General features: G+C 44.3%; 1 protein-coding gene across 4 annotated transcripts in view; it reads right to left on the reverse strand.

Moving 5' to 3' along the window:
- The window catches only part of ALS2CL (ALS2 C-terminal like), a 39,132-nt gene that overhangs the window by 6,369 nt on the left and 5,500 nt on the right, over positions 1–27,263 (reverse strand). For 2 of the 4 annotated variants that reach the window (XM_068176318.1, XM_068176343.1), the window contains exons 2-19: positions 24,502–24,619; positions 23,615–23,807; positions 22,671–22,736; positions 21,824–21,989; positions 21,207–21,335; positions 20,192–20,311; positions 18,786–18,862; positions 18,179–18,245; positions 17,537–17,733; positions 13,650–13,715; positions 12,515–12,613; positions 11,344–11,502; positions 10,982–11,093; positions 9,297–9,374; positions 6,321–6,445; positions 2,950–3,123; positions 2,162–2,255; positions 470–627 (exon numbers count right to left, since the gene is read on the reverse strand). In XM_068176318.1, coding sequence (XP_068032419.1) covers positions 470–627; positions 2,162–2,255; positions 2,950–3,123; positions 6,321–6,445; positions 9,297–9,374; positions 10,982–11,093; positions 11,344–11,502; positions 12,515–12,613; positions 13,650–13,715; positions 17,537–17,733; positions 18,179–18,245; positions 18,786–18,862; positions 20,192–20,311; positions 21,207–21,335; positions 21,824–21,989; positions 22,671–22,736; positions 23,615–23,807; positions 24,502–24,619 — 2,198 coding nt within the window. Of the gene's footprint in view, positions 1–469; positions 628–2,161; positions 2,256–2,949; positions 3,124–6,320; positions 6,446–9,296; positions 9,375–10,981; positions 11,094–11,343; positions 11,503–12,514; positions 12,614–13,649; positions 13,716–17,536; positions 17,734–18,178; positions 18,246–18,785; positions 18,863–20,191; positions 20,312–21,206; positions 21,336–21,823; positions 21,990–22,670; positions 22,737–23,614; positions 23,808–24,501; positions 24,620–26,638; positions 26,859–27,263 lie in introns of those variants that run through there. The other 2 variants (XM_068176334.1, XM_068176324.1) reach the window with 2 other exon arrangements.

Raw genomic sequence — 27,263 nt, forward strand, 5'->3', positions numbered from 1 at the left:
TTCGAGTTGGATTTTAGGAAAGAATTCCTGGCTGGGAGGGTGGGGAGGGGCTGGGATGGAATTCCCAGAAAATTTATGGCTGCCCCTGGATCCCTGGAAGTGTCCAAAGAGAGGTTGGACGGAGCTTGGAACACCTGGAATAGTAGGAAGGGATTGGAGCTGGATGAGATTTCCAACCCAAAGAATTCCATGATCCCATTTTTCCTTCAGTCATGGATTTCCAACCACAGGGATTTGTGCTCTGATTGACACTGTCACCTCAAGGAAGCAACTCTCCAAGGAACTCCCAAAGAACTCCCAAGAATTCCCAAGAACTCCCAAGAATTCTGAAGAACGCCCAAGAACTCCCAAGATTTCCCAAGAAGTTCCAAGAAAACAGGAACACAAATAAGGCCCAGCTCCTAATCCCATGATCCCAAAGATCCATTCCATGCTCCCACCCCATGGGAAAGCTCCAGGCTGGACTCACTGGTAGAATTCCCAGATTTTCTTGGAGTAGAACTTGACCTCCTCCTGCGCCATGGCCAGCAGGTGCCGGTTGGCTCCGATCCCGGAATACGTTGCCTGGAACGCCACGGTCAGAGCCCTGAGCAGCTTTCCCAAGGGATGCAGGGAAGATTCCAGCGCCTGGAAAATCCAGTTTCATGAATCAGGAGGAGAGGGAAAGCCCCAAAAGGCACCTGAATTTCTCCCAGAATTCCCAGCTGGAATTTGGTATCTTTTGGATGCCTTAAATGCTCTCTGCTCCCTTTTCCAGTTGGGATTTGCTGGGATATTCCAGAGGGAACAAAAGGTGCTCCAGGGAAAAGTGGGTGAGGGAGGGGAAAATTTATTATATAAATTCTTTATTATTGAATTTTTAATAATATAATTATATGTTTTTAAAATAAATTCTCTATTATTAAATTCATATTAAATTCTCTATTTACTAATAAATTCTCTATTATGAAAATCTCAAATTATTATTAAGTTATTCGTTATTAATTTCTCTATTATACAAATTCTTATTAAATTCTCTACTAAAAGTTATTATTAAAATATCAATTTATCATTAAATTATTCATTATTAAATTCTCTATTTATTATATAAAATCTTTATTTATTATAAATTATTTATTATTAAATGCCCTGCTTTTTATTAAATGCTTTTTGTTATTATTAAATTCTCCATTTATTATATATTATTAAATCCTTTATTATGAATTCTCTATTATTAAGTTATTTATTATACTGAATTCACTATTACTAAATTCCCTATTTATTATTAATACAGTCTGTATTTTTTATTAAATTCTTTATTATTACACTCTCTTTTTATTATTTAAATTCTTTATCATTCAAATCTTTATTTATTATAAATAATTTATTATTAAGTACCTTGGTTTTTATTAAATTATATTTATTATTAAATTACCCATTTATCATTAAATTATTTTTTCTATTTATATCTATTATTAAATTGTCTATTTTTATTTTATTGTCTATTTTTATTAAATTTTCTATTAAAGTCTTCATAATTAAATTCTCTATCATTAAATTCTTTATTATCCAATTCTCTATTATTAAATTATTTAATATACTGAATTCTCTATTACTAAATTCTCTATTTATTATTAAAATCTCCATTATTCTCTATTTTTTATGAAGTTCTTTATTATTAAATTCTCTATTATTAGATTCTTTATTTTTAAATTCTCTACTAATTATATAAATTCTATATTTATTATTAAATTCCCTGTTTTGTATATAAGCTCATTACTGAATTCTTTATTTGTAATATGAATTAATTTATAGTAAATTCTCTATTTATTATTAAATTTGCCATTATTAAATTCTCTATCATTAGCCTAATTATTATCAAATTCATTATTTATTATAGAGATTCCCTATTATTAAATGCTTTATTATTAAATTCTCTATTTATTATTAAATCCCCATTTTATTGTAAAAATTTTTTACTTATTAATAAATTCCTTATTTATCATAAAAATTCTTTAATATTAAATTCTCTATTTATTAATGAATTCTGTATTATGAAATTATTTCTGCTATAAATCCTCTGTTAGTCAATTATTTATCATCAAATCCTGGATTTTGATAATTTTAATAATTTTGGATAATTTTTTTATAATTTTAATAAAACATTTTAATAAATCCTCACCTTCTCCAAATAACTCTGGAGCAACTCCGGCTCCTGATGCTGGACGAGCTCCTCCAGGATCTCTTCAATTTTCCAAGAAATCTCCTCGGCACCTCTGGAAAAATGGGAATTGAGGAGGGAAAACCACCCATGGATAAATCCCAACTGGCAAATTCCAAAGAAGCATTAAAATAATGCCAAGAAATATCTCAAAAGCAAAAATTCCAACTGAGATGGGAAATTCCTGCTCCTTTTTCCTGAGTGGGAACAACTGGAAAATTCTTGGAATTACACAATACTCCTGGTGGGAATGAGGGCCTGCATTCCCAACAGGAATTCCTGGGATTTCCTCATTGGCAGAACAGGAATTCCCAGGATTTCCTCAGTAAAAGTTCCTGTTCCTTTGGCAGAACAGATATTCCTGGGATTTCCTCTTTGGCGGAAAAGGAATTCCTGCAATTCCCTCATTGGCAAGACAGGAATTCCCTGGATTTCCTCAGGGATTCCCAGGATTTCCTCAGTGCCTTTGACAGAACAGGAATTCCCAGGAATTCTTCAGTAGAAGTTCCCGTTCCTTTGGCAGAACGGGAATTCCTGGGATTTTCTCTTTGATAGAACAGGAATTCCTGGGATTCCCTCATTGGCAGAACAGATATTCCCAGGATTTCCTCAGGGATTCCCAGGATTCCCTCAGTGTCTTTGGCAGAACAGATGTTCCTGGGATTTCCTCAGGGATTCCCAGGATTCCCCTCAATGGCAGGCAGGAATTCCCAGGATTCCCTCAGGAATTCCCAGGATTCCTTCAGTACCTCTGGCAGAACAGATATTCCTGGGATTTCCTCAGCTCCTTGCTGGTTTGGATGTGGAATCCTGTGAAAGATTCCTCCATTTCCTCCTTGCAGCCGGAATGGAGGAATTCCAGGAATTGCTCAAAGATTCCCGTCCATCTCTTCTCCACTGGGAATTCCTTGAGGCCCAGCTGGCTGGAAAACAACACGGGATTGGGATTTTCCATGGTCTTCCCAAATTCTTGTGGACTTCCCCCTCAAATATGGGAATGTTCTCTGGGATTTCATGGAAACACAGGGCTGGGAGAGCTGGGAAAGTTTTCCTGGAGAAGGGAAAATTCCAGGTGCTCCAGGAGAGCTGGAGAGGGACTTGAGATAAGAGATGGAGGGACAGGACACAGGGAATGGCTTCCCATTGGAAAAATGGGGATTTAGATGGGATTTTGGGAAGGAATTCCTGGCTGGGGTGTAATTCCCAGAGAAGCTGTGGCTGCCCGCAGATCCCTGGGAGTGTCCAAGGTCAGCTTGGATCCACCTGGGATAGTGGGAGGATCCATGGAATGGGATCATCCTTAAACTCCATTCCCACCAAAACCATTTCTGGATAATCCTAAGTGGGTTCCATAAATGGGAATTCCTAAATGGGAATGCCATAAAAAACCCTCAAGTGTCTTGTCCTGACCACAAAAATCCTTTGGGGAAAAAAAATTCCAGATGCGAGGGACAGAAATAATCCAGAATTTTTGAATTCAAGCTCCATGCACTGCTGGATATTCCTAAATATTCCTAATTAGGATTCTTTATCTCCTTGGAATTCCTGAAGAAAAGCTGGAAAAGAGTTGAGCAACCACCCCCAAAAATTGTTCCTGCCCGGATAGCACAGGGAAAAGGAATTTCTATCCCACGGTTGCTCTGAGGGACTGGGAATGTTTTAGAGGGGAAAAAAGATGGAATTGAACTGGGATTTGTGAGAGGAACTGGAAATTGGGCTGGATGGTATCAAAACAACCATTCCTGCTTCTCTGTGGAATTAATTCCATGAAAATCACAGGATTTCAGGAAAACATCCATCCCTGCTTTTCTATGGAATTAATCCCAGGATGGCACTAAAACATCCATTCCCTCATTCCCACATGAGATTAATCCAAGGATTTCAAGAAAGCATCCATTCCTGCTTCCTTATGGAATTGCATGAAAATCTCAGGACTGCAGTCAAACATCCACTCCCTGCTTCCCACATGGAATTAATCCCAGCATTTCAGGAAAAGCTCCATTCCCTGCTTCCCTATGGAATTGACTCCATGGCAATTCCAAGACTGCAGTTCAACATCCATCCCTGCTTCCCACATGGAATTCATTCCATGAAAATCCCAGGATGGCACTAAAACTTCCATTCCCTCATTCCCACATGGAATTAACCCCAATTCCAGGATTTCAGGAAAGCATCCATTCCTGTTTCCCTATGGAATTAATTGCATGAAAATCCCAGGATGGCACAAAAAAATCCATCCCTCACTCCGACATGGAATTAACCCAGGATTGCAGTCCAACATCCATCCCCGCTTCCCTATGAAATTAATCCCAGGATTGCAGTCCAACATCCACCTCCTGATTCCCACATGGAATTAATCCCAGGATTGCAGTCCAACATCCATCCCTGCCTCCCACTGCACTGGGCTCCATCCCTCCCTGTCCCATTGCCCATAAATCCACACTGGGATCAATTCCCAGGAATGCCCGCGGGGCTGGATCTGGAGCATTCCCGAGGATCCCGTTCCTGAGAATCCCATGCCAAGGATCCTGTCCCAGGGACCCTGTTCCCGAGGATCCCATTCCCACAGATCCCATCCTGAGGACCCCTTTCCCGAGGACCCCGTCCCTGACAATCTCATCCCGAGGATCTCGTCCCCAAGGACCTCGTCCCCAAGGATCCTGTCCCCCAGGATCCCCATCCCCAGGATCCCATCCCCAGGATCCCATGCCCGGATCCCATCCCCAGGATCACATCTCCAGGATCCCTTTCCCAACAATCCCATTCCGAGGATCCTGTCCCTGAGGATCCTGTCCCCAAGGGTCCCATCCCCAGTATCCCGCCCTGAGGATCCCATCCCGAGGATCCCATCCCGAGGATCCTGTTCCTGAGGATCCCATCCTGAGGACCCTGTTTCCCAGGACCCCATCCCAAGGATCCCATCCCTAGGATCCCATCCTGAGGATCCGGTCCCCGGGACCCCATCCCCAGGATCACATCCCCGGGATCCCATCCCCAGGACCCCATTCAAAACAATCCCATCCCGAGGATCCTGTCCCCAAGCATCCTGTCCCCAAGCATCCTGTCCCCGAGGATCCCGTCCCAAGGATCCCATTCCTTAGGATCCCATCCCCAGGATCCTGTTCCCGAGGATCCTGTTCCTGAGGATCCCATCCCGAGGACCCCATCCCCAGGATCCCGTTCCCAACAATCCCGTCTCCAGGATCCCATCCCAAAGATCCCATCCCTAGGTTTCCAACCCAAGGTTCCTGTCCTGAGGATCCAATCCCAAGGATCCCATTCCCAACGATCCCATCCCCAGGACCCCATTCCAAGGATCCCGTTCCGTCCCGAGGATCCCATTCCCAACAATCCCATCCCAAAGATCCCATCCCTAGGATCCCATCCCAAGGTTCCTGTCCCGAGGATCCAATCCCGAGGATCCCATTCCCAACGATCTCATCCCCAGGACCCCATTCCAAGGATCCCATTCCGTCCCGAGGATCCCGTTCCCAACAATCCCATCCCAAGGATCCCATCCTGAGGATTCATTTTCCCAGGACACCATCCCAAGGATCCCATCCTGAGGATCCTGGTCCCGAGGATCCCATTCCCAATGATCCCATCCCGATGACCCCGTTTCCCAGGACACCATCCTGAGGATCCCATCCCGAGGATGCCATCCCGAGGATCCCATTCCCGAGGACCCTGTTTCCCAGGACCCCATCCCAAGGACCCCGTTTCCCAGGACCCCATCCCGAGGATCCCATTCCCAATGATCCCATCCCGAGGACCCTGTTTCCAAGGACCCCATCCCGAGGATCCCATCCCAAGGTCCCCATTTCCCAGGACCCCATCCCAAGGATCCCATCCGGAGGACCCCATTTCCCAGGACCCCATCCTGAGGATCCCATCCTGAGGACCCCATTTCCCAGGACCCCATCCTGAGGATCCCATCCTGAGGACCCCATTTCCAAGGACCCCATCCTGAGGATCCCATCCTGAGGACCCCATTTCCCAGGACCCCATCCTGAGGATCCCATGCCGAAGACCCCATTTCCCAGGACCCCATCCCAAGGACCCCATTTCCCAGGACCCCATCCCGAGGATCCCATCCCGAAGACCCCGTCCTGGCCCTCACGCCGTGGCCGGCGGCCGCTCGGGCTCGGTGGCCGTGCTGAGCACGCCGTGGGTGCTGAGCCCGCGGCCGCCGCGCGAGCTGAACGTCCCCTCCAGCACGAAGCCGTTGGCCATGGAGAGCTTCCCCTGCGGAAAAGTTCATTCATTAAATTCCAACTGGAACATTTCCGGAATTTGTTGTTGAATCTAAATGACAGCTTTCATTTGTATTTTATTTATTATAAATTTTTAATTAAAATTATAAATTGTATTATTTATACAGAATTTCTAAAGTATGTATTAATAAAAACAAATTGCATTAGATTTTTTAAAATTAATTAATTTACATATATTCTTTTAAAGTACGTATTTCAATTTCTCTACATCAATTCACTATTCAATTCTCGATTATCATTAAATTATTTGTTGTTAAATTCTCTATTTGTTAATATATTTTCTATTACTAAATTCCCTTTTTATTATATCTTTTTATTATTAAATTCTCTATCATTAGATTCCCTTTTTTCATTAAATTCTCTATTTATTATGAAATTCCCTTTCTATTATTAAATTCCAGAGAACCTTCTCTGCAGAAAAAATCTGGAATTATAAATTAAAATTATAATTTTTTTTAATTTTTAAAAAGTACTTACTTCAATTTCTCTACATCAATTCTCTATTCAATTCTCAATTATTATTAAATTCTTTGGTGTTAAATTGTCTATTTGTTATTAAATTTTCTATTATTAAATGCAGTATTTATTATTAAATTCTGGAGAACTTTCCCTGTGGAAAAACCTGGAATTATAAATTAAATTAAAATTATAAATGTTTTAATTTTTAAAGATTACTTATTTCAATTTCCCTGTATCAATTCTCTATTCAATTCTTGATTATTATTAAATTCTCTGTTATTAAATTTTCTATTGTTAAATTAATTTTTTAATATTAATTTATGGATAGATTTCCCGGTGGAAAAATCTGGAATCAGGAATTTAATTAAAATTATAAATGTCATTATTTTTAATTATAAATTAAATTTTTTATTTCAATTTCTCAACATCAATTCTCTATTTTTTTTTATTTCAAACTTGCTTCATTTGTTTAAATTTTAATTTTTTATTAAAATCTCTATGATGAAATTCTCTATTTGTTACTGAATTCTCTAATTATTAAATTCTCTATTATTGCACTTTCTATTAATTATATACATTTTCTATTAACTTATCTTTTAATTATTAAATTCCATTTTTGCTATTAAATTCTCTATTTGTTATTAAATTGTCTATTATTAATTTAAGAGAATAATTCAATATTAATTTTTTTGTTAAGCACTTTATTACTAGATTCTCTATTAATTATTAAACTCTATGTATTATATAAATTCTGTATTATTAAATTATTTATTATTAAAATTCTCTATTAATAAATTCTTTCATTTTAAATCCTTTATTTATATTAATTCTCTATTATTAAAGCCTCTGTTTATTATTAATTCTTTAATTTCAAATTCTTTACTATTAAATTCTCAATGATTATACAAATTCTCTATTTATAATTAAATTCTCAATTATTGTTCCACTCCCCATTATTCAATTCTCTATTAATTATTAAATCCCAAAAATTAAATCCAAATCAATATCCCAAATCTGCCTTGGAATTCCAGCCAGAAACGCAGGAAGCACATTCCAGCTGCAGCTAAATCCCAGATTTCTCTGGATTTGCCACGAAATCCTAACAGGAATTTTGGAGGGAAAATATCCCAGCACTGGAGTGAATCCCTCAAAATCCACCCCGGAGATTCCCCAGGGATTCCCAGATTTTCCACCTCCACAGGATTCCCAGATTCCAAGGAAATCTTGGATTCACCACCATTTTCTCAGCATGGAATGCTCTTGGAGGAGGAAGGTGATGACAAATTCTTCCTCAGCTGCCAAAGCTCATTAGCGTTAATTAACGAGCGTTAATTGTGCCATCTCCCAGAATTCCTGCCAGGCTCATCCCAGATTTCTGGAAAACTCCTTTTCCCTGCCCTGGGGATTTTCTCAACACTTCGGAGCAGGAATTTCTGTCGGAATCCAACCACAAAATGTGGGACGTGTCAGGGCAGGGCCCGGATTGCGAAATCCCAAATTTCCGCTGCCTCAGTTGCGGCAGCTCCGGGTTCTGCATCATTTCCTGTGGCCCCGAAGCCTGGAAGGGTTTTGTTTTAAAGACAAAAAAGGATTTCGGGTGCAGCTGCAAAGCACAGCCAAAAACCCCCCCAAAAAAACCTGATAAAAACACTCAAAAAAAAAAATTTAAAAAAACCATAGAAGCGCAAGGAAAAATCTCCCATAAACCCCAATAAAAACCCAACAAAAGAAACCCAAAAAACTCAACTAAAAATGTCCCATAAAACCCAATAAAAACCCAACAAAATACCCCAAAAAACTCCATCAAAAATGTCCCATAAAACCCAATCAAAAAACCAAAAAAAGAGGAAAAAACCCCAAAAAACTCCATCAAAAATGTCCCATAAAACCCAACAAAAAACCCCGAAAAAAGAAAAAAAATCCCAAAACCTCAACCAAAAATATTCCATAAAACCCAATGAAAACCTCAAACACTCAACCAAAAATGTCCCATAAAACTCAATAAAATTGCAACAAAAAAAACCAAAACGCAAAAAATTCAACCAAAAATGTCCCATAAAACCCAATAAAAACCTTACCAAGAAAACCCCAAAACCTCAACCAAAAATGTCCCAAAAAAAGTCAAAATAAATCCCAAAAACTCAACCAAGAAAACCCAAACCAACCAAACCTAAAGTAAATAAAACATGAAAATCCCAAATTATTCCCAAAATTCCCAAAATCTCCAGCTGCAGTTTTCCTTCTGCACTAAATATTCCAGAAATTCAGAAAACGGGGATTTTTAGGAAGCTGAGGGAAGCGGAGCAGGAAGGAATGAACTTGGGAGATGAATCCATGGGAAATTCCAGGAAGAAAATTCCCACCTTTCCAACAAATGTTAGATCTTCCGTGAAGTTCCCTTCATAGACAGAGTCATCTTCCAGGAGCAGAATTCCCGAACCCTTGGGATGAAAAGAAAAGTCAGGAATTCATGGAATGAAATTCCCACTTGGTCCAATTCATCCCAGAAAAAGTTATGGGATGCAGATTCCAAGAATTTTTTTTAAAAGCCAAACATCTCCTTTCAATGTTTGGGAGAAGCTCCAGGGAAAAACCACGGAGGAGGAGGTCAGGAAACTTGGAACAACAAAATTATTCCATGGATTTTCCATGGGAAAGGAACAAAAAACCAGGAAAAGCCACCAAAGATTGTCACAGGGTCAAACTCGTGGTGCTCCCAGTCCTGGAATATTTTAGGGAATTCTTTGGGAAATGATTCCAAGAAAACAGCAATTGTGTGGAATTGTGGAATTCCCTGTGGGAAAGGGATCCAGAAGGATCAAAATCCAACTCCTTCAAAATCCAACTCCTGGCACAGTAGCCATCCCAAGAATCCTTGGAAAATCCCCGAGCTCTGGTAGTGTTGGGAATGTGCCCATTCCAGGGAATAATTCCTATCCGTAGTGAATTTTCTTCCCACTGGGAATTATTCTATAGTTTAAGCCCAAAGGTTTCTTCACTCCCCAACCAGCCAGGAAATGCAGTAACTTCCAGGGCTGGAATATTTCCCTCTGGAATGAAAAAACCCCAAAAAACTCAACCAAAAAATGTCCCATAAAACCCAATAAAAAAAATCCCCCAAAAAAAAGATTTAAAGAAATCCCAAAAACTCCATCAAAATTGTCCCATAAAACCCAATAAATCCCCCAAAACTCAACCAAAAATGTCCCATAAAGCCCAATAAAAAACCCAAAAAAGAGGAAAAAAATCCCAAAACTTCAACCAAAAATGTCTCTTGAAACTAAATAAAACCTGTTTTTCCCTAATTCGGGAAGCAAGAACTGGGTTGTTGGTTTTTTTAAGGATGGATTTTCCACGTGAAGCGATGGTTTTATCCCAGTGCCAATTCCCTTTTTTTCTAAACCAAATTCCCAACTTTCTATGAACTGGAAGGGTGAATTCCCACTGGAAAAGTAAGGATTTCGTGATTTCCAGTAAAGATGGAATGTTACGGAATTCTTGGAATGGTTTGGGCTAGAAGGGACCTTCAGGATCCATGGGCAGGGATCTCCCACTGTCCCAGGGGAGACATCTTGGCCTTGGACACTTCCAGGGATCCAAGGGCTGCCACAAATCTCTGGGAATTCCATCCCAACTCCTCTGGGCCAGGAATTCCTTCCCAATATCCCATCAATCCCTCTGGAAGGGGAGAAGAAAAAAGATTTAACCAAGACCTTGTTCTTCCAAACCACAATTTTAAGAAAATCGTGGAATATCTGAAGGGCCCACAAAGATCCACATCCAACCCCTGGCCTTGCACAGACATCCCAACAATCCCACCCTTTCCTGGAGAGTTTTCCAAACATTCCTGGAGCTCTGGCAGCCTTTGGAATGTGCCCATTCCCTTGGGAATGTCCATCCCAAGGAGCCCCTGAGGGCAGAACCTTTCCCTGATGTCCAACCCTCTTTGTCCTTCAGGATGAATTTGGGAATGAAACTTCGATCTCACCCTCGGCAGTGAATTCCCCATCCCAGGGATTTCCAGATTCCACGGAAATCTTGGACTCACCACCATTTTATCTGCATGGAACGTCCTCTGGTAGCAGAGCCCTGATTGGGTCACCACGATGCCCTCTCCTTGTCTGTGGTCATCCAACCACATCCCGATGTACCTCTCCCCTCTGGAATGCAAGGAAAATCTAAGTGATGAATTTTCCCTGTTTTCCCAGCTCTCAATCCATTGGATTTTTCCTGCTCAGTGTGGTTTTTCCTAACACAACGCTCCGGACTGGTTGTCCCACACAAATTGAGCTCTGGGAATGTTCTCCAAGGAATTCAAGCCTTACATCTCCCCCCATCCATCCCAAATCTCCAGGATTTATCCGACCAAACCCAAAGCTGTCCCACACCTCAGATCCATCCCAACTTTACCTCTCCTTGTCTTCCCAGACTCCGTATCCGTTCTTTTTGTCGTTTTCCCAGTGTCCCGTGTATTTGAAGGGATGCTCAGCTGAGAAGTTCTCCAGGATCCCAAACCCTTGGCGCACGTTGTCCTTGAAGTAGCCCTTGTAGACCAGGTCATTCCCATACCTGCAGGAAGAGGGATGGAATTCCAGCCAGGAATATTTGACAGCTACTCCTGGAGTAGAAAACCAGGGAAGCGAGGAGATCAGACTCATCCATCTCAAAATACTCCAGATTTTTCCAACAGCATTGAACTGGACCCTTGTTTGCTGTTGGGAATGTGCATCACCCAAACCGGACATTCCAGAGCTTCCCAAATTATCCAAGGACTCAACACATGGGCTTGGAACTGTCCTGGGAGAGGCAACTCAGGCCTTGACCTCTCACCAGCCTGGGCACAGGAAGCTCTGGTGAATCCAGGCTAGAAAACTGAATCCAAAGGAAGAAGGCCAGGCTTGGATCCAGCTCTTTGTGGTGGCCACATGCCCTTCCCCGGACTGGCCCCTCTGGGAAGAGCAGCTCCAAAATGAACAAAGGAGCAGAACATCCAGCTTGGAGGACAGGCCTTTCCCATAGGCATATCCCAGCTGGAATGTTGGGTCTGTCCCACTTGGCACAGAGAAATCAAGGATAGGGATGAGCAGGAACCGGAGGCAGACCAGGGTTCCCAGCAGCCCAAGCATTGGGGGTGACCTCGGAGGAGAAAAATTCCAGGGAAACCTCAGAGACCCTTCCAAGGCCTAAAGGGGCTCCAGGAGAGCTGGAGAGGGACTGGGGACAAGGCATGGAGGGACAGGACACAGGGAATGGCTTCCACTGCCAGAGGGCAGGGATGGATGAGATATTGGAAAGGAATTTCTGGCTGGGAGGGTGGGGAGGAGCTGGACTGGCATTCCCAGGGAAGCTGTGGCTGCCCCTGGATCCCTGGAATGTCCAACGAAAGGTTGGAGCACTCTGGGACAGCGGGAGGTGTCCCTGCCCATGGAATGGGATCATCCTTAAGCTCCTAAACAATTCTGGAATTCTAAATGCCCATAAAGCATTTCCAGACCAGGCTCCAAAGATTTCAGGGAACATTTCCCCCCTTTAAATCCCTGGAACTCCTTTTTCCCTGGAATCCATCCTGGATTTTACTTACTCACAGATTCCGTAGCCCCTCATCTTGCCCTGGTACCAGTGGCACTTGTAGCAGTCATAGCGGTCCTCGGAACGCCGCGGGACCAGACAGATCCCAAACCTACCAGGGGCACATGGAAAAGGTCAGCATGGAAAAGGTCAACATGGAAAAGGGCGACTCCAGTGTAGTGGACGAACTTCAAAAACCAATTTAAACTTCATGGGATTGATTTTTTTTTTTTTTTGTAAAAAACTTCTCATTTAAATGAGATCTAAAAACAATCTTAAGACGCTTTCTGTGAATAAATTCCCATGGATTTGGGGATCTGGGATCAGATTCCAACTGGATCGAATGTCTGTGTGGAAAAGGTCAGCATGGAAAACAGTAACTCCGTTGTAGTGGATGAAGTTTAAAAACCAATTTGAATGTTATGGGATTGGGGTTTTTTCTGTAAAACGCCTCATTTAAGTGAGGTTTATAAAAGGATCTAAAAAATCTTTTAAGACTCCTCCTAGGAATAAATTCCCATGGATTTGGGGATCTGGGATCAGGTTCCAGCTGGATGGAAATGTCTGCACTGAAAACAGCAACTCCCTTGTAGCGAATGAAGTTCAAAATCCAAGGGCTGATGCTTGGATCAGCCCTACCTGGGACACTTTTCCCAGGTGCTGCTGGACTTTTTCCAAAGGAAAACTCATCCCTTTGGAAGCTGCACTCCCAGATCCTCATTGTTCCATCTCCAGAGTTTCTTTCAGTGTTGCTGTTCCCTGTTTCCTCCTTCCCCAATTTAGGGGCTGAGTAAAATGTTCTGGGATTCCCAACACAAAGTGTTTGGGATATTTTTTCCCCCATACTTGGAAAAGTAAGGAATCCTAAAGTCCTACTTCTAATAAAATTGAGATAAATAATACATGAATTTCATGGATTGGTTCCTTAAATCGTGAGGAAAAACTCAATTAAGTGAGGTTTTAAAGGGATCTAAAAACAATTTTAAGACACTTCCTAGCAATAAATTCCCACGGATTTTGGGATCTGGGATCAGGTTCCAGCCCCTGGGGTCAGTCACAGTCAGTCCCCTCTCTCCAGGTTCCAAAGTCTGGCAGGAACCATTCCAGTTTATTTCAAAGCAGGGAATACCCCATTTCCCAAGGCTTACCCGTGCTCCAGGCCCTCCTGGAAATCCCCAACGTGGTTGCGTCCATCGCGCCACTTCAGCGTCCCCCTGGAATCCAAGGAATTCTCTCACAAGGGACATCACGACATTCCCAGATGGAACAGCACCTACTAAAGCCCAGCCTAAATATTTAGGCCAGTTTAGATGGAGATTGGAGTCCAGTGGAAGGTGCCCATGGAAAGGGGTTGGATTTGGATCTTTCCCAAAGTTCTTTCCAACCCAAACTATTCCCAGATTTAATGGCAAACACCCAAAAAATTCCTCGGAGGACAGGGACACAAAAGGCACCTCCAGGCCGTGGTTTTCAGCGGGAGGATTTAATCCCATAATGTTTTCCTGCTCTGGGATAAGTGGGAAGAATTCATTCCATTCCCTAATCCCAAAAGTATTTTGTGGAGGTGCTGCCTTGTGCCTTTAGGACCTTGCACCTGATCCTGAATTAATTACAGGGATTAATCCAACTGGAGTTCCAGCTGGCACATCCCCATGGACACGGTGACACCACAGCCTGGAGTTCCAGCAGCTCAGCCACTGGGAAAACAGAGAGGAAAACCATTCCCAAGGGATCGTTCATCCCATGATTTGTGGGGGCTGGAAAAGTGATTCCAGGAGGTGATCCCACAGCAAGGAGAGCCGGGAATGGGCAATGCCGGTGAAATTCCTGCCTGGCCGTGCCCGGCTCTGGAGCGATTTCCCTCCCTCCTGGAATCCCACTCCACCCACACCCACTGACAGCTTTAATTCCAGCCTCATCCCAGAAAATTGGATCCCTGCACATTCACATTCCCCAGACGGACACAATGGAATTACAAAATCCTGGAATGCTTTGGGTTGGAAGCACCTGAAAGATCATCTCATCCCACAGGCAGGGACATCTCCCACTGTCCCAGGGTGCTCCAAGCCTTGTCCAACCTGGTCTTGGACACTTCCAGGGATCCTGGGGCAGCCACAGCTTCTCTGGGAATTCCATCCCAGCCCTTTCTCACCCTCCCAGCCAGGAATTCCTTCCCAAACTGAGTTGAAATGGATCTTGAGCTTGGGATAAAATTCAGGAATGAGGCTGAGGGAATATCGGGGATTTTAGGAGTTCTGAGCTCTTTCTAGAGCTGGAGGCCAAGGCTTTGGAATCCCTCCAGGATCCCTCAGGGAATGTTGGATTCCCCCCACACTGATGCTGAGCTCATCTGCTTTACCTCAGAACCCAAACTGGAACAATTGAAAATCATGGAATCTTGGAATTTTTGGGGTTGGATGGGATCCTAAAGAACATCCAGTTTCAACCCCATGCCAGGGACACTTCCCACTATCCCAGGGGGATAAGTGTCCAGCTCCAAGTGTCCAGTCTGGCCTCGGGCACTTCCATGAATCCAGGGGCAGTCACAGCTTCTCTGAGAATTCCATCACAGCCCCTCCCCACCCTCCCAGCAAGGAATTCTTTCCCAACATTTAATCCAAACATCCTCTGGGTTGGTTTGCCAGGAGATGGTGCAACACCAAAACCGTGACGAGGTTGTTTGACTTTCACTGAGGTTGTTGTTTCAAACACCTCCACGAGACTGGCTCTTCTCCAGGTTTTCCGGGGGATTGGACAGACGTATTTAACATTCCAATATTTTAATTTTAACTTAAATCTCCTTTGGCTTTGTGGGTCAGAATGGAAAAGGCAATCAGCCAAAGGGGATGAGGGAACAGCTGGAGCTGGGCCAGGTTTAGGTTGAATTTTAGGGAAAAGTTCTTCCCCCAGAGCGTGTCGGGCACTGAACATTCCCCAAGGAATGGGCACATTCCCAAGGCTGCTCCAGGAGTTTGGACAGGGTGGGATTGTTGGGATCTGTGCAGGACTTGATCCTTGTGAGCCCTTCCCACTCAGGATATTCCACAATTGCACGTCTGCTCCAGGCACAAGGATGTTTAAAGCCACATCTGAGTGGGAGTCTGGCCTTCCCCCAGCCCAGGTCACCCGAAATTCCAGGACAGCCACGGGAGAACTCTGGAATTCCAGGACACTCTGGAAGCCAGTGGACAACGCCAATGTTTTTGCCAAAGAGCCCAAATTCCCACTCCCACAGCTCTGCTCACGTGCTCCTCCCTCAGAAATCCCAGAGCAGCCACCAAGGCTGGGATGCTGCTCCAGAACCTTCCAGCAACAAAATCACAACAGAGGAATTCCAGGAGCTCCTCTGGGAACTCATATCCAAGTGGGATTTGAGTGAGAAGGGAACTCAAATCCAAGGAATTGAACACCTGCAGTCCCTGAATTCTGCCAGCAATTTCCTGGGATGCCTCAGCCAAGTCACTCCATGGGCAGGAGAGGTTTGGATTAATCCCAGTTTTCCAGCACTAAAGCAGGAGAGGACAAAAACCCGGAGATGGTTTTGAGGGAGCGAAGGGGGGGATGACCCAAAGCCTCCTGCCCTAAACACTCCTTTAGGGCTGTTCCAGGGCACAGCACAGTCTCTTCCACGGAATATTCAGGATTCAGTTTTGGATTTGGGGTTGGAACTGGATTCAAATACCTTCCAAGCCATTTATATTCTGGATTCCTTCATTATTTTAAGGCTCTATCAAACCAAGTCTCTCTCCATCCATTTTGCTTCCAAAGCAAACTGTGTAAAACTCATGGAAAATAAAATTTCCCAATGTTTTGGTGGCTGAGGAGCTTGGTCATATTCCAGGTTTCTTCCACAAAAAAAAAAAAAAACAAAAAAACTATAGTGTTCTCTATCCTATGTCCAAAAAGTTTTGGTTGGGATCTTTGATTTACAGATATTCCCTCACTTAAACTTGGATTTATTGAACATTTCCCAATGTTCCCATTTGAGCTCCTTTTGGATTTTCTTAATTAAGCTTAATTTTCTTAATTAAGCTTTTCTTAATTCCTGGGATAAAAGTTTGGTTGTTTCAAGTTTGGATAAAGTCCAAAGAGATTCTGACAGTAGAGAATAAAATAAAACAAACATAAATAAAATTCCCCACAAAGGGTTTTTATTGGGGATTTTCCTCATTGTGAGGGTGAGATTTTCATACCCCAGGCTGAGATCTTGATTTTAGGCCAAGCCTAAATCCTAAGTAGAGGCAGCAGCTCATGCAGCACCCTCAGGGTGACCAACACGACGTTTTTTGGGCAGCCTTTAGGATTTAATCCATAAACTATGGATGAGACATCCACAATAAATCCCAAGTTTTAGGACTCAGGCTTTGCTAATCCTGCCCTCAAGGCCAGAATTCCCTCTGGGAATGAATGAGGCAGGAATCAGGGAGCCAGGCCTGGATTCACATCCACAACCTCATTAAGAATCAAATTTTGACCTTTTCCCCACCCTGGAAGTGCCCAAAAAAGGAGCAGACCCTTGGTGAGGTGGTTGAGTGACCTAGGAGATCTTTCCCAGCCTTCGTGGAATCTCCGAGCCACCACTGTCATCCTTATTCCCACTTGGAAAAAGGGGCCCAGAAGGTTCCTTACTTGCCATGGGGCTTCCCTGAGAGCCACTCGCCCTCATGGGTGGCCCCCCTGAGCCTGCCCAGAAAAGGAGCAGCCTCTTCATGAGTGACCTGGAGAAGTTTGGGTTGACCTTGGAGATCCTTCCCAAACTTCGCAGAAACTCTAAACTAAACTCTAAGGATGGAAGTGTCCCAGCACTGCCATCCTTATTCCCACTTGGAAAAGGGGCCTAAAAGGTTCCTTCCCAGAGCCACTTGCCCTCATAGGTGGCCCCCCCGAGCCCACCCAGAAAAGGAGCAGCCCTTTCACGATGTGGTTGAGTGACCTGGAGATGTCTGGGTTGGCCTTGGAGATCTTTCACAGAAACGCCCAACCACCACTTCCAACCTTATTCCCACTTGGAAAAGGGACCCAGAAGGTTCCTTACTTGCCATGGGGCTTCCCCCCGAGCCACTCGCCCTCGTAGGTGGCCCCGCGGAGCCGTCCCTCCATGCGGAAGACGTAGGTGAAGAAGCGGCGGGATGGGGCCTCGCTGCCTTCCCTGCTGCGACCCCAGAGTGGGAAATCCCGCTTCCCGTTCAGCGCCTGGCGCACGGCCTGCTCCAGCTTCCACCGCCACACAGCCTGCGGGCACGGAAAACAGAGAATGAGCACGGATCCCAGGAAAATCAACCGGAGACAACTTCAGGAAAGCAGCGAGGAACTTGGGGGTTCCCATCAAAGCCCATCTGCAGCTTCCACTTCTCCTGGAAGGTGGATTCTGCAGCAAGGCACAACAGCTGTGAGGGAGGAACTTCCACTTGGATGTTAAAAAACAGGGGAACATTCCACTTGGATATTAAAAAAAATATATACAAATTTCAAGTTGATTTGCAAGAGAAGCTTCAGGAAAAGCAGCAAGAAACAGATGGGTTCCCACCAATATTCCTCACCAGCCATCAACTCTGAGCCACCTCTAATCCTAATCCAGGATTTTTTTGGAAAAGGAGCCAAAAATCCCAACCCACCCTCACCAGAATTATTATCCTGTTTTAAATAATAAAGAGACGGGAAAATCCCAAAGCCTGACCTTCATCTGAGGGTCCTTGGTGGAGAGGACGAACGTCTCTTCTGGGGTTGTGATGCGTAGGCTGTACCTGGAAGGGAAAAAAAAAGGATGGCAAACACAATTCCCAATCCATTAGCTCTTCCCATTCCCCTGCTGGAGATCCTGGTGCTTTCCCAGGTGGTTTTTCTGGAGAGATCTCAAGTTCTCCAGGGCTGGATTAAAGAATTTTGGGATTCATTGGCAACGAATGGGATGAGAGGGAATGGCCTCAGGTTGTGCTGGGGAAAGGTCAGGTTGGACATCAGCAGGAATTTTTTCATGGAAAATATGGTCGGGCATTGGAATTGCCCAGGGAGGTTTGGACACATCCCTGGAGGTGTCCAAGGAATTCTGGGCTGGGAACAAGGTGGGGATGGGACACAGGTTGGATTTGATGATCCCAGAGGGCTTTTCCAACCTCAAAAATTCTGGGCTTTCAGTCTGGCAGCAAATTCCAAGCTGGTGAGACCCCATTATCCATATCCCAATCCCACGTCTCGGAAAGGAGATGCGACAAAGCTTTGGATCATTTTCCCATCGACCTGAACGTTTTTATTCTTTTAACTCCCAGTGGGAATTTCTCACTCACAATCCTGGAGCTGATTTCTCTCCGCAGTTTTCATCCACCCACACCAGCTTCAGATCAAAACTCTGGAAGCTGTTTCCCTGGAAAAAAAAAGGGAAAAGATGGACTTGTTATTGCTGGAAAGATCTGTTGAACGGCAGAGCTGGAGTGGCAGCACAGATTCCCAACTTTTTCGTCCATCCATCCCACATTGGGAGGAGAGACCTTGGAGATGGAAAAGCCACCAGAAAAGGAGGGAAGCTCTCATCTGAATACTCCTAAAGCTCTTCCAAAATTCTGTGGCCACATCCAGAAGTGAAGCATTCCCACATGACCATGATCTCCACAGGAATTTCTTCCGTATCACATGACAACATTCCCAAATTATTCCAGCCAATATTCCCAGAGATTTGTGGTTGCCCATCCCTGGAAGTATCCAAGGAAAGGTTGGACAAGGCTTGGAGCAACCTGGGATGGCAGGAACCATGGAATAGGGTGGGAATGGATCATCTTTGAGCTCTTTCCATCCAATCCATTCAAGGATTTATTTAGGATTTGGACTCCAAGTGGCACCACCAGAAATATCCCAGAAATCCCAAATTTAAGGAGTCACTTTTGGGCTCAGCCAAACAAAACAAACTCCAACGGTTGGAATAAAAGGAAAATTTTAATTTGTCATCTCCTTTTCCTGCCTCACATCCAGGTGTTCACACAGAGCTGCTTCCTGGAGGGATGGAGTTTTCCCAGATTTGGGAGAACAGACAAGGAAGGGACATCAAAATTCCCAACCAGGTCAATCCCAATTCAGTTGGAATTCCCAAACCTCCATAAAGCTCGGCAGCAGCAGATGAGACACAGATGGCAGTCATGGATTGAACATGGAGATAATTCCATGGAGTTGCTGATCCCGTGTTCCCATCCCAGCCACCAGCACAATCCAAGCTGGAATTCCCACATGGGAACACATCCCCACACCTCAAAATTCCCAAAATAGCCCCAAAACCACCTCCAATGTCTGCAGCCATGGCACAAACATGGAAAATCCTGTTTATCCCAATATGTGGAAGCTCATGGAATGTCATCCTTGATCTATCAAATCCCTTGGGATAACCAAGGGCCAAAATTCCTTGTGGAAAAGGGTTTGGACCACTCAAAAGGTGCCTGTGGTGGTGGATAATCCACATTTCCTCAGAAAATGTTCTGTGGATCTCCTCTACTCTTCCCCAGAGCCAACCACACGCAGATGGATCCAAGACAAAGTTTTCCCAACTTTTCCCAACAGCCAAACTCTGCTGTGTGTTCAGCATCAAAAAACTGGAATTTTACCACCATTCCTACGGAAATTCCCATCATTTCTGCCATTCCATTGGAATTTTAAGTCCATTTATCTGTGTTCCCTTCCTAGTCCCTCCGGAGTATCCCGGACTCACCTGGATGAGCACCAGGACGTCGTCGAAGAGCAGGAGCCGCTCGGAGCGGGAGGTGCCGGAAGCGATGGGAAGGTTCCTGCTGTCCTCCAGGAGCCTCCTCTCGGGGACACACAGCATGTCCTGGAACAGCAGGAAAAACCAGGATTGGGAGAGGACATGGAATTCCAGGCAGGAATTCCTGCAGGGATTAGTTGGCTCAGGGTTCCAGTGACAGTGACACACTTGGGACACAAATTCATCTTCCACCCAACTCTGCTCTATCAACTTCAATCCTCAAATTCCCAGCCCATACCAAATTCCTGATCCACATCAAATTCCCTCTGGCTCGGGGTTCCAGTGACAGTGACACACCTGGGACAATGCTTGGCTTTGAAACCCCCACTGAGTTTCTCCAACTCTTCCACCCAACTCCGCTCTGTCAACTTCAGTCCTCAGTTCCTTGATCCATATCAAATGCATATCACATCCATATCGAATTCCCAATCAAAATCAAACTCCCGATCCACATTAAATTCCTAATCCACATTAAATTCCTGATCCACATCAAATTCCCTCTGGCTTGGGGTTCCAGTGATAGTGACACATTTGGGACACAAACTTGGCTTTGAAACACCCAGGGAGTTCCTCCAGCTCTTCCACCCAGCTCTGCTCTATTGAATTCCAGCCTCAAATTCCCAATCCATATCAAATTCCTCATCTTTATCAAATCTGAGATCCATACCAAATTGCTGATCCATATTAAACTCCCAATCCACTTTGAATTCTTCACCCTTATCAAATTCCTGATCCATATCAAATTCCCTATCCATATCGAATTTCTCATCCTTATCAAATTCCCCTTCCATACCAAATTCCTGACCCACATCAAATTCCCAATCCACTTCCAATTCCTGATCCCATATCAAATTCCTCATCCATGTCAAATTCCCAATCCGTACCAAACTCCTCACTCATCCTTATCAAATTCCTTATCCATATCTAATTCCCACCCACCCTAAACTCCCTCGGGACTCACGGTGAATTTGTATCCCAAGGATTTCCAGAGCTCCTTGGTGAAGCCGGCTTCATCCAGGACCTGGCCGATGAAGGTTTCCAGCTTCCCGAATTCCTGTGCCACAGCGGCCACCACATCCCGCTCAGACCCCTGGAAAAAGACATGAAAACTCCAGGAACACTGCAAATTTGGGTCAAGGGAGGTCCAGGCTGGATTTTAGGGAATATTTATCCATTTAAGTATTAAATTTAAATATTTATTTATTTTATATTTAGCAACGTCCAGGCAGGATATTCAGGAATATTCAGCATCGTGTCCCTACTGGAATAAGGGAGTTCCAGGCTGGATTTTAGGGAATATTTAGCAAAGAAGGTCCAGGCTGGATTTTTGGGAATACTGAGGAAAGGAGTTCCTGGTTGGATTTTTGGGAATATTCAGTAATGTGTCCATCCTGAATCAAAAAAGGCCCAGGCTGGATTTTTGGGAATATTTAGCAATGTGTCCATCCAGGACTAAACAAGTTCCAGGTTAGATTTGCAGGAATATTCAGCAAAGGAGATCCAGATTGAATTTTTGGGAATATTTCTTCCCACAAAACCGATCAAGAAGATCCACTGAGCATTCCAGGGAATTCCCACCTCCTGGAGCTGCTCCTGGAGCTGCGAGAGGAGCCGCAGGTAGCTCTGGATGTGCTCCCGGAAGGGTTTGTGGAGCACTGAGTGCAGGGCCAGGCCCAGGGAGCTCTCCGAGGTGAAATCCCGGATGAATTCCTTCAGCACCGCCTTGTGCAGCTTCCAGGCCTCGCTGGAAAATTGGGAATGATGAGAAAGTGTTGTTAATTAGCCTGGAATTCCCGCTCTGCTGTTTTCCAAACTTTCTGCATAGCAAGAATGGAGAAAGCCATGAAAAGTCCAGGAATGTGCTCCTTAGAAATTCGTGTTTGCAGATGTTGCTTCCATAAAAATCGGATTAGTGGGAATTCCCAGCCAGATTCCCACCCCTTCCCTAAATCCCCAAATCCTAAGCTTCTAACTGCAGAAGAAGCTTGGGGTGGTTGGTAAGATGAAAATCCAATCCTGGAATTGGACAGGACTTGGGACAACCTGGGATAGCAGGAGCCATGGAAAAATTGGGAACATTCTTCTCAGAAATTCACATTTTCATTACCTGCTTCCAGAAAAACCTGGGATAAGTGAGAATTCCCAGACAAATTCCTTTCTCAAATTCCATATTTCCCTAAATCCCCAAATCTCAAATTTCCAACTCCAGAAGGAGCTGGGGGTGCTTGGAAAGAGGAGAATCCAATCCTGGAATTGTCTAAGTTTGGAAAGGGCTTAGAGCAACCTGGGATAGTGGGAGCTAGCCTGGGATGGAATAAGAGGATTTTTTGGGGAATTTTCTGAACCATTCTGGAATTCTGGGATTCTCCGGTGTCCCCATATCCCAAGGATTCCCAAAATTCCCAAGGATTTTCCACCCACTGACCTCTTGCTCTTGGCGGCCTGCTCGAAGCCCTGGACCACAACAAAGTTGGCAAAGGTGACAAAATACCTGGAAAAAATTCCAAGGAGAAGTTTGAGGGGGAAATTCGGGATGAGTTTATGGATCCCAACTTTTTGGGAAGTTCCCTTAATCCCATAAAAGCACCTCTGGAAAAATCCAGATGTTTGATGGAATGGGATCAAAGGTTGGATTGGATCTTGGAATTCTTTCCCAATCTTAATTTTTGGCGGATTTAGATAAGGCAAAAGTGTTGATAATCTCAGGATCCATTTCCATCAGATTTTATGGAATGACATTCCATGAATGAATTTTCTGCTCCAAGCTGTTCATTCCCAGACTCTTCACCACAGAATTCCCATCAGAATTAGGAAAATTTAGGAATTCTGGGATGTAAATAATGAAGTTGTCACACTCTGGCTCTGAGCTTTATTTTCCCAAGTAAAACTGGGAATTCTCTTTTTCCATCTCATATTTCCCAATATTTTGTTCCAAAATCTGCATTTTCTGTACCAAAAATTCCCAGCAAATCCCACATTTTCTCCCAGCAAATCCCACATTTCCCATGCAAACCCCACATTAAACCCTGGTTTAATTCCAAAAGAAACAGGAATAAAATCTCAAGAAAATTCCTTTGGATCATCCAAAACTTCATCCACCTGGGAAATCCCAAACTGGGAAAGCTTTGGCCGCTTCCACGGAGAAGCAAAAATGGGGAATTGAAGATTTTTACAGAATTTCAGCTCTCCATTAAATTTCATTCCCGCAGGGATCTCCAATCCTGATCCAAAACCACAAAATCCTGGAAAAATCACACCAAACCCATCTTCCAAGGATATTTTCCCTCTGTGGGCTCTCATCCCGATTTTTCCCGATATTCCCAAAGGGATCAACCCAATCCTTTTTTCCCCACATATTCCAGCGCTCACTGGATGTAGAGGCTGAGGAAAAGTTCTCCTTTCCAAAGGATGTAAAAATCCTGGATACAACCGGGATTTTCCAACTGGGATTTCCCCCTCAGGATCCGGGAATTCTCCTCTGTGAAATTCCAGAGGGTTTGGAAGCGATCATTGAGGAGCACCAAGAGCTGGAAGTTCTCCTTTTCCTTTGGATCCTGTGGCTCTGGAAGGGAAAAATCAGGAAAACGCCATGGGAAAGGAGGAATTCCCAAAGGATTTTGTGGAATTTTGTGGTTGAAAATTCTGGGAAACGGGAAAATTCCAGGAATTTTCAGAGTTGTTTTGATTGGAAGGAATGAATTGTATAATTTGGGAATGTAGAGAGAAGAAAATACAGGAAGAATGAAAAAAAGGGGAAATTCCAGGAATTTTCAGATCTGTTTTGGCTAGAAGGAATGAAATAAATAATTTGGGAAAATAGAGAGAAAAACAATGGGAAAAATGGAAAAAACAGGGGAAATTTCAGGAATTTTTGGAGGCCATGGAGCAGTTTTTGCTGGAATGAGACAAACTCTATCTCAAATGCTCTGGACGCTCATCCCGCTGCCACAGAGGGAAAATTCCCACCCTTTTCACAAGGAACCATTTCCAGTGTCCTTGGAGTCATCCCAGAAAGAATTCCTGGAAAAGCCCCACCCAGGAAAATCAGGGCCAGGAATTTCCCTGGATCAGGAATGCTGATCCCAGTGAAAACACTCATTGATCCCAAAAAACCACCCTGGCCTCGTTCCCTATCCCTGATTTTAGGGAAAACATTCCCACAAAACACTTCCTCCTCTCAGTGGGAATTCCAGCTGGAAATCCCTTCCCAGATCAATTCCAGGTGGGAATTCCAAAGAAAAAATCCCAGAATTTACCTGCCTGGAGCAGAGGTTTGAGGATGAGGGTGTCAATCCGGGCTAGGCAGGAGGAGAAGTTTTCCTCCACCTGGAGCAATGATCCCAAAATTCCCGAAATTCCAGCTGTGGACATGGCCTGGAAAATAGCAGGAATTAATCAAGTGCTGGAAATCCATCGGATTCCATCTCCAAGGTTTTTCCCTGGATTTCCAGCAAAGCTTCCCTGCCCTTGGTGGTGTTCCCAGGTGGAGCCGATCCCAAAAATCCTTGGGAAAAGTTGGAAAAGGAACAGAAACCAAACAGCACAAGTGGAGACAACTCAGCCCAGTCTTCCCAAATTTTCCAAAATTTTCCCAAATTCCCAATGATCTCAGGGCTGGAAAAGCCTGGAATTGATTCCTTGTGTTAATCCTGATGGGGATTTTCCCATTCCAGAGGGGTTTTCCCAGGAGAAAATCCTGGAAATCCAAAGGATGAAGGAGAAATCTCTTCCACCCTCACTCATTCCCATCCTACTCATCCCTAAATTCCCAATGATCTCAGGGCTGGAAAAGCTTGGAATTAATTCCTTGTGTTAATCCTGATTCATTCCAGAGTGAATTAAATCATGGAAATCCAAAGGATGAAAGAGAAATCTCTTCCCACCACTCTCATTCCCATTCTCGTCCCTTTTTTCCCAAATTCCCAATGATTCCTGGGCCACAAAATATTCGGAAAAGCCTGGAATTAACCCCTTCAGGAATTAATGGAATTCAGCAGGATTGTTTTTCTTTTCCCAAAGAAAATTCCCCCAATTCCCAGAGAAAGTTCCCACAATTCCCAGAGGAAATTCCCCCAATTCCTACAAAAAATTCCCCCAATTCCCAGAAAGAATTCCTACAATTCCTGAAGGAATTTCCCACAATTCCCAGAGAAATTCCCCAGGCGCTTTCCTGCCCAAAGCCTTTCCCAAGGGAATTCCAGGTGCTTTGCATGAGGCCTTTTCCAACACCTTTGGAATGTCAACATTCCCAAACAGGTCAGGCCTGTGGCTCAACTAGGCTGGGATTAGCTAGAGCTGGTTTCAGCAACCAAACCTAAACCTGGAAGCTTCCTGAGGTTTATTCTGCTCCTATTCCCAAAAAAGCATCTGGAATCAGGAATCTCCAAATTACCAACTTTAGTCCCAGTTCCTCCCTGTTATTCCCAAATTTCTTTGGAATTCCCGGATTTTTTTGGCCTCCAAAACGCACTGGAGGCCGAATTTTCAAGATAATCCCGCCCACACTCCCAAAAATTCCCATTTTCCTGTTCTTTGGGATTGAAACCATTCCAGGGAGCAGCTGCATATTCCATAGGAGTTTTCCCTAAACAGCTTCAGCTTTAAACCAGGCCTACATAAACCCAATTTAAACCACAGTTTAAACCCAGCCCCATATTAAACCCAAGTTTAAAACATGCCCCAAACTAAACCGAAGTTTAAACCCAGCCCCAAATGAACCACAGGTTTAAACCCAGCCCCAAATTAAACCACAGTTTAAACCCAGCCCCAAACTAAACACAAGTTTAAACCACAGACTAAACCCAGCCCTAAAATAAACCAAAGTCTAAACACAGCCTCTCTTCTGCCTTTAATTCTTTATTATTTTTAAAAAGCCTCCAAAGCTCCGCTTTCCCCTCAAAACCTCGCCTTGGATCCCGTTTTTCCATGGAATTCCGGAGCTCCTGGAAGGTTTTTTTGGGATCACCTCCTCCTGGACAGAAACCTGCTAAACCGAGCTTATCAACCCGGCTTTAATTCTCGATCTCTTGGCACCGCCGCGGCTTTCCCAGCTTTGTTTCATCCGCCCTGGAATTCCAGGCGAGGCTGGAAAATCCCTCCCTGCAGGAGCAGGATCGGTAAATCCCGCCTAGAAAAGCCGCGGTGGGAGCAAGGACGGGGTTGAGACTGGGGTTTCATTTTCACATTTTAAGTGAAATTCCTTAAAAAGAAGTGAAATTCCTCTGGGAAAAGCGGAGTTTTGTGGGGAAATCCGTGAAAATCCGCTCCGGAATCTGGAATTTGATCCCGGTTCTACCTAGGGAAAACATTCCCAAATTTCCTCCGGACTAAATCAAACTGATCCCGAAACCAAGCAGGAAATCCCAAAATTTGCTGGACTCTGGAGCGACCCACCTGGAATGAGGCAGCGCAGGAAAATACCCGGCTGGAAAAAACTCCGGGAGGCGCAGAAATCCGGGAATTCTCGGTGTTCCCGAGGCTGGAATTTTTCCCTCCCATATTTCCCTCCCACATTTGGAGGCAGAGCCCCAAATCCCAAACACCCACGGGAGCCGGGATTACAAAATCCCAAATCTTGGTTCCCCAAAGTTCCTGCTCCTCCTCTTCCCCCCCCCCCCCCCCTCTTTTTTGCTGCTTTTTTTTTTTTTTTTTTTTTTTTTTTTAAATACTCCCGGATTTTGTCATCCCGGATTTTGTCATGCCGGATTTTGGGGAAGTTGACATTTCGGGAAGTTGAAATTTCGGGAAGTGAAAGGGAAAAAGGTCAGGAGGGGTTTTGGGGGAGTTTCGCTTTTCAGTCTCGCTCTGTTCCCACAGCGCTTCTCCCAAAAAAACTTCGGGATTTTTTCCGCCTTCTTCCAGGCTCGCTCCCATTTGCTGGAAATTCCAGGAATTCCTTGGAAAAGGAGATTTTTCCTGCCATTCACAGGCGGCACGGGATGCGCCACGAGGCGCTTTCCTTCAGTCTAAAAACCCCAAAAACAACCCCAAACTTCCCGAATCCCTCGGTCAGGAGCTC

Source organism: Anomalospiza imberbis, chromosome 1 (genome assembly GCF_031753505.1).
Source record: "Anomalospiza imberbis isolate Cuckoo-Finch-1a 21T00152 chromosome 1, ASM3175350v1, whole genome shotgun sequence".
NCBI classification, from domain to species: domain Eukaryota; kingdom Metazoa; phylum Chordata; class Aves; order Passeriformes; family Viduidae; genus Anomalospiza; species Anomalospiza imberbis.